General features: G+C 54.0%; 2 protein-coding genes across 2 annotated transcripts; both read right to left on the reverse strand.

The window, feature by feature from the left end:
* Window positions 1–2,613: 2,613 nt before the first annotated feature.
* On the reverse strand, window positions 2,614–4,152 carry LOC136558239 (inositol 1,4,5-trisphosphate receptor-interacting protein-like 1). Its single transcript, XM_066552562.1, has one exon. The coding sequence runs from the start codon at window positions 4,150–4,152 to the stop codon at window positions 2,614–2,616; it is 1,539 nt and encodes a 512-aa protein (XP_066408659.1).
* Window positions 4,153–8,693: 4,541 nt separating this feature from the next.
* LOC136558240 (inositol 1,4,5-trisphosphate receptor-interacting protein-like 1) lies at window positions 8,694–10,145 on the reverse strand. The gene has a single exon (XM_066552563.1). The coding sequence runs from the start codon at window positions 10,143–10,145 to the stop codon at window positions 8,694–8,696; it is 1,452 nt and encodes a 483-aa protein (XP_066408660.1).
* Window positions 10,146–12,243: the final 2,098 nt, after the last annotated feature.

Genomic DNA, 12,243 nt, shown 5'->3' on the forward strand with positions numbered 1-12,243 from the left:
TGCTGCCTACATGGAACTCAAAATTGTGCCTTTGCACATCTCTTTCCCCTGTTACGATGTTTCAGTTCAAGGCACTGATGGGTAACAGCTTTTCTCTCCTCTCACCTTGAGCTCAAGAGCTGGGAGAGCCACCCACCCCCCTCCTGTGACACAGCCTGAGCCTTCAAGTCTTCTGCAGTAGTGTAAGGTGGCATGGTGCCAGTGGCTCGGCTGCCAGCACTGGTGCTCGCCATGGTGGAAGGCTCATCTGTACGGAATAAGTCAGCTCACAGCTGCCAGCAGCTGGGCTGTGTCCCACTCCACATTGGTCCTGCTATCAAGTCGCAGGGCACAAACCTAACACAGACAAGTTCAACTCGCAACCATGTCCCCGAGTGCCGCTGCCACACATTGCTGAAGTGGCTCAAGCAAGGACAATTGCACCAATTCCTCGGGCAGCCACTCTTGTCCTCTCCCTTGGTTCCTGGGAGCAGAGGCTGGCCTGCACCAGCCCCACCCTGCTGTGTGGGAGCTGCAGAGAGTGAGAAGGCTCCTGCGTGATCCTGACTGTGGCTGCAGCCATGTGTGCACCTGTGTCTGTGCCCGGCACTGCCGGCCCTGCTGCCCTGCTCCCGGAGCCCTGTCCCCGGGCAGAGCCGCTCCCTGGCCGGGCACAGCCCCATGGGCTGCTCCCTGCTGCGGCCTGGGCCGGCCCCAGAGCCGGCTCCCCCTGTGGCTGGCCCCGGGCCGGCCGCGTGTCCCCAGCCGGCTGTGCCCGGGCAGCTGCCTCAGCCGTGAGGGCTGCAGAGCTGCGGGAGCCCAGGCCTCTCTGCCGGCCGCCCTGCAGAGCTCCCAGCTCCAGCTGGCAGGGCCTCGGTGCCCGCCCTGTGCCCTCCCACACGCACAGACAGCCCAGGCCCCGCTTGCTGCCCTCATGGCGGCACTCCTGGCCCCAGCGCTCTCCAAGGCCTTCTCCAGGGGCGCCTTCCTGCGGCCTTTCGGTCCCTGCCCGGGAGCCAGCAGAGACCTGCACAGGGGCTCTTGGCAAAGGCCCGCAGGGACAGCGCCAGGGCCAGTGGCTTCCCAGCGACACAGGACGGCCTTAGGCTGGTGATGGGCAAGGAATTCTGGCCTCAGAGGCTGCTGAGGCCTGGCCCACGCTGCGCACAGGAGCTGTGGCTGCCCCATCCCTGGCCGTGTTCCAGGCCAGCTTGGATGCGCCTTGTGGCAACCTGGCCTGGCGGAAGGTGTCCCTGCCCTTGGCAGCAGGGCTGGAACAAGACAATTTCTAAGGACCCTTCCAAGCCAAGCCATTCTGGGATTCTGTGATCTGAGGGGCTGGCTTGGCTTGGCTTAATTTCTGCTTAGAGCCAATTCAGCACTCTCAGTTTGGTTGACTTCAAGGCGTCTGTTCAAGATCCCAGATTCACAGTGGGTGACATTTACCACTACTCTAGGCCTTGCTGAGATCAATAAAGTCTTGCACACAGCAGATCCTGTAAAATTGCATTTTATTGAAACAAGAGCAAAGAATTTTCCAGCTCACCGCTCTTAAGTGCGCTAACTATAGGGCATATATATGGTTCATAACAGATAGCAACAGTAGATATGGCTATATATGTATCTAAAAATTGCATGAGTAACGTAATATATTCTAATATATTATAGGCATGGGGTAATATATACAGGCATAGGGTATATAATACATATTACACAGTTCTATTCAAATCTAATTTTAACAGCATGTATATATCATATGTATCTTATCTATGTTAGAAATACCTCTCTTTTATGGAACACCTTCCAGACATAAACATACTAAAACCAACAATATGTGTCATAACAGATAGTGACACTAAATATGGCCTCTACTGTTAGTATTTACACATAATTACAGATTCAACTCTTTAAAATTACTTTTTATCCTGACATCATAACTACACATTTCATATATTTTATATTATTTCTCTTAGTATATTGTTTTGGTTGATGGTAGTTTAGTAGTATATCTAATTTATAAATATTATAGTCTATAATAGGAATACACTATATATCTATGAAATAAAAATCTGGATTCCTTCGTATACAAAATTTCCGGCCAGCTCCAATGCCGTTGTTCCAACGCTGACGTCAAGATGTCCCTTCCAGGAACATAGAGAGACTCCATCCGTTGACTGACCCTCGGCCAGCAGCGCCCGCTTTTTCTCTTGGTCCTTTTTGCCCCATTTTTTTTCTCTTTCTCTGTCCCACATTCACACTACTTCCACGCTCTAGATTTTGCCCCTTTTCAAAGGCCAGGAAAGACTGCATGTTGCAGGTCGGCTTTGGAGGCTTTAGCCCTGCACGTGTTCTCTTCATGTGCTTTTTCAGGCATGGGAGAGTAGTGGTAAGCAGGGCTGAATGCGGTCTGGGTGCTTTTTTTGGAAAATGAAATTACAGAAAGACCTGGTATAAAACCACCCAGGGCCCTCCACCTGCTGAGGCGGCAGGAGAGCCAGTGGGACCTTCACCAGAGCCTTTGCACACAACCTCTTCTCAGCCAAATCTGGACTGCAAGGTGGTTCTCTGCTGCCAGCTGTGAACAGCACAAGCACAGCTCTGTGCTCACAGCCATGACTCCTCCCCTTCATAGGGTCAATCTTCAGCAAGAAGGATTCTTTTGTACCACCTTTTCAGAACCCGGTACTCATGGATGGCCTGGGCGTGGGCATCCGGCTGCTGCGCCAGGCGAAGGAGAAGATTGTACGTCCCACACGTTTGAACATCTGCAGGTACATGGATGTGCTGAGGGAGCGTCGGGTTCCCCACAATGAAGTGGTTGAGGCGTTTGGCTTGCACACAGAAGCGCAGGCTCTTGATGATATCCTGCAGTCGTTCTAGGAGGTCTCTCCTGCACCACGATGAGACGGGTCTGACATTGAGCAGGTGCATGACAATGGTCTTCATGGTGTAGGTGGAAAAGCTGAAGCCCAGCGGAAGTCGGGTGAAGAACTGCAGGCATTTCAGGTGCAAGCTGTCAGGAGGCGCCTGCCTGGCAATGTGCTTGAAGAATTCAGCCTCTGCCACAGCATAAGACTCGGGCCAGATTGTGCTTGCTGTGTGGGCCTCTCTGGTCTGGCTGCTGACGAAGACGGCTGAGTCGTCTCTCCGCACCCCGAAGAGCATCTCAATCCTGAAGCTTTCCCTGCCGTTGGTCACCTTGAATTGGCAGGAGCGCGTGGAGGGCAGCAGCACTAAGTGCCAGTTGTGTGACTGAGGCAAAGCTGGCCAGATTGCTCTCACCAGCTGGTAGAACCAGCGGGCAGTTTTCTGCACGTCCAGGTAGGAGCCGGTGCACAGGGTGTGCAGGAGGCTGGGACCCTGATTCCTCCTCAGCTCCTCCTCAGGCTGGTGCAGGAAGCACAGCATGTCCTCAGCCTGCTGCTCCCTCCTGCAGGTGCACTCCAGCTGCACGCGGACACGGAAGTTCCTCACGGGCCTCTGCCCTGCACTGTCCAGCTCCAGGTGGAAGCTGTGGCCTCGGGGAGGAGTCATGGGGATGAGCACGTGGTACACCACGTCCTCCTCACGGGGACTCCAGCCCTCAAAGGCACTGCCCACCCCGATGGCTCGTTGCAAGACTGGGTAGAAACTGTTTGACAAGACGTGTCCAAAATAAACCGTGTAATTGTCCATCAGGTTAGTTGTCCACTGACAGCCTCTCTGCAGGTCCTGTACAGGCCACCGGATGCGCTGCATTATAAGTCGTCCAACGCGATCGTCAAAATCATCTTCTACTTGGACTGCAATTGCAACATCGTTGTTTGCTGCAATTTCAGCCTCATTGACAGCTTCGTTTCCAACATCGTCTTCTTCATTTGCAGCAACATTGCCCGCTTCCTCTTCATTTGCACCACGGTTTTCTTCTTCATCCTCCTCTCTCCTCAGGCTGCTTTTCCACCCAATAAACCACAGGACCAAGATGTAGACCAGGAGCACAGCAACAGCTAAGAGCAGCAAGAACTGCACCTGCTGCTGGCTATGCCGCTCCACCTCCTGCTCCAGCTGAAGCCTCTCCCGTTCCAGGTGTTTGGCACGCACTTCCATGCGCAGACGTGTTTCCTCATCCAATCCCTCAGCCACGGGCTGTGGGTACTGGATGAGGCTTTTCAAGAGCGTGAAAAAGAACGCCATGGGAGCCATGGTCTGCAGGAGGAGGGAGAGAAGTCTGTGAATGGGGCGGGGAGGGAGGGAACTGCTGCTTGCTGGATAGAGGCCAGGATCCTCAGGGATCTGGGCGTAGGAAGCACAGGGCCACAGACAGCATGCAGGCAGCAAGGCCTGTCTCCGTGCCCCAGCAGCAGCAGCAGCAGCAGCAGCAGCAGCAGCAGCAGCAGCAGCCACCCTGTGGCCTGCCCAAGGCTCTCCCATGGGGGGCTGTCCCTGCATGCAGAAGGAGAACCCAGCCCCAGGTGCAGCATTTCTGGCCCAGCCCTTGTTCCCAGCCCAGCCTCCCCGCCACGTGTGTACTCACCGCTTGCCAAAGCAATGCAGGGCCAGCGTTACCTGCTGGGGCCTTTTAGAGCTGCCCCCATTGTGACACGTCCCCCGTGACGTCACACGTGTCACAGCATGTCACAACCCAGCCAGCCCCACCCTTTTGCCCTGAGCCAACTCCTGGCTCAGGCACTCAGAGTGGCCCTGGTGTACTGCTTAGTGCTGCCCTTGTTGGGGGAAGCTTTTCCAAAGGATTTCCCATTGTTCTCTCTTTTTGTCATTCTTTTCATCGGCCCTTTACTGGCAATCTCATAGACATCCCTGTTGGAAGGCACCCTTGAGGATCATTGACTCTAAGCTTTGACTCCTCGCTGGTTGAGCTACACTGAAATCTAGGTGTCAGCGCGGTTGAAAACGTCCCTGAAGATCACACAGTGCAGCTGCAAACTTAACACTGCCTACTGCTCCAATCAGCCAGGTCCCCAAATGCCACATCAACAAGACTGTTCTACCTCTCTGAGGGTGGTCACTCCGAGCCATTTCCCTAGGCAGCCTGTTCCCAAGCTTGACACCTTTTGCTTGAGGGAATATTTCCTAGAGATGCAATCGAAACCTCCCCTAGCGCAACTTGAGGTCATTTTCCTCTGCTCATACTGTGTGTTCCCTGGGCTGATAGAATGACTCCCACTAAGCTACAACCTCCCTTCTGGGGCCATCTGCATCGTGTCCGGCATTTGAGCTGTGAAACCAGCTCCTGGCAGGGGAGAGAAACGTGGGGCTTTTGCACTGCACTTCCCGTGGGACAGAATGGGTTCTCAGTGGGCAGAAGAATTTCAGGTTGCCCGGAAGGGTTTCCATGTGAGGAGAACCTTTGTGCCAAAAACATCAGCCAAGGGAATCCATGGCCTTCAGAGCAGAAGGAAAAAGCAGAATTTTCCTTGTAGAGAATTGAAAGGTTAGGAGTGAAAGTCAGTGCGGGAATGTCTCCGTATGTCCGTGTGGATTTTGCTAACCTGCAAGGCCAGAGTGTCAAGAGGGGTCTCAGCAGCCAAGAAATGCCCTCTTGCTCTGGGGCCTTCCATGGCACGGGCGGCACAAGGGAGAGAGCCCTTGCGTGGCCTTTGCCTTCAGCAAGGCCCCAGTGTGGGCAAACCCTGAATTCCCTGTGGAAGCAGCTCAGATTTACACCGCCCAGCCTGAGGGATGCCAGAGGACAGACAAGGCCAACAAAGGTGCAAGTGCAATGCAGCTTAGGCTACAGCTTTCTGCCCTTGTGTCTCTGGAGCCTTGGAGGGGAAGGCCGTGTGCCTGGCAGTGACTTTCACCAGCTCTCCTGCTAACGGGCCTGGGCACCCCAGGCCTGCTTGGTCTCAGCACAGGCTGGAGCAGGAAGAAATGATTACCTGGCTTCAGAGACCCCTGAGACAAGCATAGATGATGAGTATGCAGAGAAGGCACAATCAGCACTGCACAGCTGCTTCTCTCAGCCATCAATCACAGAAAATTCAAATGTAACTATTTGGGTTTTGGGTTTTTGTTCTGTTTTGTTTGAAGCTTTTTCCCCCCCAGGAAAACGTGTGGCATTTGCCATATTGTACACCTGGATTTGAGTGGTCCATTCTCAGTGCTGCCTACATGGAACTCAAAATTGTGCCTTTGCACATCTCTTTCCCCTGTTACGATGTTTCAGTACAAGGCACTGATGGGTAACAGCTTTTCTCTCCTCTCACCTTGAGCTCAAGAGCTGGGAGAGCCACCCACCCCCCTCCTGTGACACAGCCTGAGCCTTCAAGTCTTCTGCAGCAGTGTAAGGTGGCATGGTGCCAGTGGCTCGGCTGCCAGCACTGGTGCTCGCCATGGTGGAAGGCTCATCTGTACGGAATAAGTCAGCTCACAGCTGCCAGCAGCTGGGCTGTGTCCCACTCCACATTGGTCCTGCTATCAAGTCGCAGGGCACAAACCTAACACAGACAAGTTCAACTCGCAACCATGTCCCCGAGTGCCGCTGCCACACATTGCTGAAGTGGCTCAAGCAAGGACAATTGCACCAATTCCTCGGGCAGCCACTCTTGTCCTCTCCCTTGGTTCCTGGGAGCAGAGGCTGGCCTGCACCAGCCCCACCCTGCTGTGTGGGAGCTGCAGAGAGTGAGAAGGCTCCTGCGTGATCCTGACTGTGGCTGCAGCCATGTGTGCACCTGTGTCTGTGCCCGGCACTGCCGGCCCTGCTGCCCTGCTCCCGGAGCCCTGTCCCCGGGCAGAGCCGCTCCCTGGCCGGGCACAGCCCCATGGGCTGCTCCCTGCTGCGGCCTGGGCCGGCCCCAGAGCCGGCTCCCCCTGCGGCTGGCCCCGGGCCGGCCGCGTGTCCCCAGCCGGCTGTGCCCGGGCAGCTGCCTCAGCCGTGAGGGCTGCAGAGCTGCGGGAGCCCAGGCCTCTCTGCCGGCCGCCCTGCAGAGCTCCCAGCTCCAGCTGGCAGGGCCTCGGTGCCCGCCCTGTGCCCTCCCACACGCACAGACAGCCCAGGCCCCGCTTGCTGCCCTCATGGCGGCACTCCTGGCCCCAGCGCTCTCCAAGGCCTTCTCCAGGGGCGCCTTCCTGCGGCCTTTCGGTCCCTGCCCGGGAGCCAGCAGAGACCTGCACAGGGGCTCTTGGCAAGGGCCCTCAGGGACAGCGCCAGGGCCAGTGGCTTCCCAGCGACACAGGACGGCCTTAGGCTGGTGATGGGCAAGGAATTCTGGCCTCAGAGGCTGCTGAGGCCTGGCCCACGCTGCCCACGGGAGCTGTGGCTGCCCCATCCCTGGCCGTGTTCCAGGCCAGCTTGGATGCGCCTTGTGGCAACCTGGCCTGGCGGAAGGTGTCCCTGCCCTTGGCAGCAGGGCTGGAACAAGACAATTTCTAAGGACCCTTCCAAGCCAAGCCATTCTGGGATTCTGTGATCTGAGGGGCTGGCTTGGCTTGGCTTAATTTCTGCTTAGAGCCAATTCAGCACTCTCAGTTTGGTTGACTTCAAGGCGTCTGTTCAAGATCCCAGATTCACAGTGGGTGACATTTACCACTACTCTAGGCCTTGCTGAGATCAATAAAGTCTTGCACACAGCAGATCCTGTAAAATTGCATTTTATTGAAACAAGAGCAAAGAATTTTCCAGCTCACCGCTCTTAAGTGCGCTAACTATAGGGCATATATATGGTTCATAACAGATAGCGACAGTAGATATGGCTATATATGTATCTAAAAATTGCATGAGTAACGTAATATATTCTAATATATTATAGGCATGGGGTAATATATACAGGCATAGGGTATATAATACATATTACACAGTTCTATTCAAATCTAATTTTAACAGCATGTATATATCATATGTATCTTATCTATGTTAGAAATACCTCTCTTTTATGGAACACCTTCCAGACATAAACATACTAAAACCAACAATATGTGTCATAACAGATAGTGACACTAAATATGGCCTCTACTGTTAGTATTTACACATAATTACAGATTCAACTCTTTAAAATTACTTTTTATCCTGACATCATAACTACACATTTCATATATTTTATATTATTTCTCTTAGTATATTGTTTTGGTTGATGGTAGTTTAGTAGTATATCTAATTTATAAATATTATAGTCTATAATAGGAATACACTATATATCTATGAAATAAAAATCTGGATTCCTTCGTATACAAAATTTCCGGCCAGCTCCAACGCCGTTGTTCCAACGCTGACGTCAAGATGTCCCTTCCAGGAACATAGAGAGACTCCATCCGTTGACTGATCCTCGGCCAGCAGCGCCCGCTTTTTCTCTTGGTCCTTTTTGCCCCATTTTTTTTCTCTTTCTCTGTCCCACATTCACACTACTTCCACGCTCTAGATTTTGCCCCTTTTCAAAGGCCAGGAAAGACTGCATGTTGCAGGTCGGCTTTGGAGGCTTTAGCCCTGCACGTGTTCTCTTCATGTGCTTTTTCAGGCATGGGAGAGTAGTGGTAAGCAGGGCTGAATGCGGTCTGGGTGCTTTTTTTGGAAAATGAAATTACAGAAAGACCTGGTATAAAACCACCCAGGGCCCTCCACCTGCTGAGGCGGCAGGAGAGCCAGTGGGACCTTCACCAGAGCCTTTGCACGCAACCTCTTCTCAGCCAAATCTGGACTGCAAGGTGGTTCTCTGCTGCCAGCTGTGAACAGCACAAGCACAGCTCTGTGCTCACAGCCATGACTCCTCCCCTTCATAGGGTCAATCTTCAGCAAGAAGGATTCTTTTGTACCACCTTTTCAGAACCCGGTACTCATGGATGGCCTGGGCGTGGGCATCCGGCTGCTGCGCCAGGCGAAGGAGAAGATTGTACGTCCCACACGTTTGAACATCTGCAGGTACATGGATGTGCTGAGGGAGCGTCGGGTTCCCCACAATGAAGTGGTTGAGGCGTTTGGCTTGCACACAGAAGCGCAGGCTCTTGATGATATCCTGCAGTCGTTCTAGGAGGTCTCTCCTGCACCACGATGAGACGGGTCTGACATTGAGCAGGTGCATGACAATGGTCTTCATGGTGTAGGTGGAAAAGCTGAAGCCCAGCGGAAGTCGGGTGAAGAACTGCAGGCATTTCAGGTGCAAGCTGTCAGGAGGCGCCTGCCTGGCAATGTGCTTGAAGAATTCAGCCTCTGCCACAGCATAAGACTCGGGCCAGATTGTGCTTGCTGTGTGGGCCTCTCTGGTCTGGCTGCTGACGAAGACGGCTGAGTCGTCTCTCCGCACCCCGAAGAGCATCTCAATCCTGAAGCTTTCCCTGCCGTTGGTCACCTTGAATTGGCAGGAGCGCGTGGAGGGCAGCAGCACTAAGTGCCAGTTGTGTGACTGAGGCAAAGCTGGCCAGATTGCTCTCACCAGCTGGTAGAACCAGCGGGCAGTTTTCTGCACGTCCAGGTAGGAGCCGGTGCACAGGGTGTGCAGGAGGCTGGGACCCTGATTCCTCCTCAGCTCCTCCTCAGGCTGGTGCAGGAAGCACAGCATGTCCTCAGCCTGCTGCTCCCTCCTGCAGGTGCACTCCAGCTGCACGCGGACACGGAAGTTCCTCACGGGCCTCTGCCCTGCACTGTCCAGCTCCAGGTGGAAGCTGTGGCCTCGGGGAGGAGTCATGGGGATGAGCACGCGGTACACCACGTCCTCCTCACGGGGACTCCAGCCCTCAAAGGCACTGCCCACCCCGATGGCTCGTTGCAGGACTGGGTAGAAACTGTTTGACAAGACGTGTCCAAAATAAACCGTGTAATTGTCCATCAGGTTAGTTGTCCACTGACAGCCTCTCTGCAGGTCCTGTACAGGCCACCGGATGCGCTGCATTATAAGTCGTCCAACGCGATCGTCAAAATCATCTTCTACTTGGACTGCAATTGCAACATCGTTGTTTGCTGCAATTTCAGCCTCATTGACAGCTTCGTTTCCAACATCGTCTTCTTCATTTGCAGCAACATTGCCCGCTTCCTCTTCATTTGCACCACGGTTTTCTTCTTCATCCTCCTCTCTCCTCAGGCTGCTTTTCCACCCAATAAACCACAGGACCAAGATGTAGACCAGGAGCACAGCAACAGCTAAGAGCAGCAAGAACTGCACCTGCTGCTGGCTATGCCGCTCCACCTCCTGCTCCAGCTGAAGCCTCTCCCGTTCCAGGTGTTTGGCACGCACTTCCATGCGCAGACGTGTTTCCTCATCCAATCCCTCAGCCACGGGCTGTGGGTACTGGATGAGGCTTTTCAAGAGCGTGAAAAAGAACGCCATGGGAGCCATGGTCTGCAGGAGGAGGGAGAGAAGTCTGTGAATGGGGCGGGGAGGGAGGGAACTGCTGCTTGCTGGATAGAGGCCAGGATCCTCAGGGATCTGGGCGTAGGAAGCACAGGGCCACAGACAGCATGCAGGCAGCAAGGCCTGTCTCCGTGCCCCAGCAGCAGCAGCAGCAGCAGCAGCAGCAGCAGCAGCAGCAGCAGCCACCCTGTGGCCTGCCCAAGGCTCTCCCATGGGGGGCTGTCCCTGCATGCAGAAGGAGAACCCAGCCCCAGGTGCAGCATTTCTGGCCCAGCCCTTGTTCCCAGCCCAGCCTCCCCGCCACGTGTGTACTCACCGCTTGCCAAAGCAATGCAGGGCCAGCGTTACCTGCTGGGGCCTTTTAGAGCTGCCCCCATTGTGACACGTCCCCCGTGACGTCACACGTGTCACAGCATGTCACAACCCAGCCAGCCCCACCCTTTTGCCCTGAGCCAACTCCTGGCTCAGGCACTCAGAGTGGCCCTGGTGTACTGCTTAGTGCTGCCCTTGTTGGGGGAAGCTTTTCCAAAGGATTTCCCATTGTTCTCTCTTTTTGTCATTCTTTTCATCGGCCCTTTACTGGCAATCTCATAGACATCCCTGTTGGAAGGCACCCTTGAGGATCATTGACTCTAAGCTTTGACTCCTCGCTGGTTGAGCTACACTGAAATCTAGGTGTCAGCGCGGTTGAAAACGTCCCTGAAGATCACACAGTGCAGCTGCAAACTTAACACTGCCTACTGCTCCAATCAGCCAGGTCCCCAAATGCCACATCAACAAGACTGTTCTACCTCTCTGAGGGTGGTCACTCCGAGCCATTTCCCTAGGCAGCCTGTTCCCAAGCTTGACACCTTTTGCTTGAGGGAATATTTCCTAGAGATGCAATCGAAACCTCCCCTGGCGCAACTTGAGGTCATTTTCCTCTGCTCATACTGTGTGTTCCCTGGGCTGATAGAATGACTCCCACTAAGCTACAACCTCCCTTCTGGGGCCATCTGCATCGTGTCCGGCATTTGAGCTGTGAAACCAGCTCCTGGCAGGGGAGAGAAACGTGGGGCTTTTGCACTGCACTTCCCGTGGGACAGAATGGGTTCTCAGTGGGCAGAAGAATTTCAGGTTGCCCGGAAGGGTTTCCATGTGAGGAGAACCTTTGTGCCAAAAACATCAGCCAAGGGAATCCATGGCCTTCAGAGCAGAAGGAAAAAGCAGAATTTTCCTTGTAGAGAATTGAAAGGTTAGGAGTGAAAGTCAGTGCGGGAATGTCTCCGTATGTCCGTGTGGATTTTGCTAACCTGCAAGGCCAGAGTGTCAAGAGGGGTCTCAGCAGCCAAGAAATGCCCTCTTGCTCTGGGGCCTTCCATGGCACGGGCGGCACAAGGGAGAGAGCCCTTGCGTGGCCTTTGCCTTCAGCAAGGCCCCAGTGTGGGCAAACCCTGAATTCCCTGTGGAAGCAGCTCAGATTTACACCGCCCAGCCTGAGGGATGCCAGAGGACAGACAAGGCCAACAAAGGTGCAAGTGCAATGCAGCTTAGGCTACAGCTTTCTGCCCTTGTGTCTCTGGAGCCTTGGAGGGGAAGGCCGTGTGCCTGGCAGTGACTTTCACCAGCTCTCCTGCTAACGGGCCTGGGCACCCCAGGCCTGCTTGGTCTCAGCACAGGCTGGAGCAGGAAGAAATGATTACCTGGCTTCAGAGACCCCTGAGACAAGCACAGATGATGAGTATGCAGAGAAGGCACAATCAGCACTGCACAGCTGCTTCTCTCAGCCATCAATCACAGAAAATTCAAATGTAACTATTTGGGTTTTGGGTTTTTGTTCTGTTTTGTTTGAAGCTTTTTCCCCCCCAGGAAAACGTGTGGCATTTGCCATATTGTACACCTGGATTTGAGTGGTCCATTCTCAGTGCTGCCTACATGGAACTCAAAATTGTGCCTTTGCACATCTCTTTCCCCTGTTACGATGTTTCAGTACAAGGCACTGATGGGT

Source organism: Molothrus aeneus, chromosome 6 (assembly GCF_037042795.1).
Source record: "Molothrus aeneus isolate 106 chromosome 6, BPBGC_Maene_1.0, whole genome shotgun sequence".
NCBI classification, from domain to species: Eukaryota; Metazoa; Chordata; class Aves; order Passeriformes; family Icteridae; genus Molothrus; species Molothrus aeneus.

What these genes read in the sequence shown, in the direction of transcription:
- LOC136558240 (XM_066552563.1), bottom strand. Translation starts at nt 10,145, where the DNA reads ATGGAAGTGCGTGCCAAACACCTGGAACGGGAGAGGCTTCAGCTGGAG.
- LOC136558239 (XM_066552562.1), bottom strand. Translation starts at nt 4,152, where the DNA reads ATGGCGTTCTTTTTCACGCTCTTGAAAAGCCTCATCCAGTACCCACAG.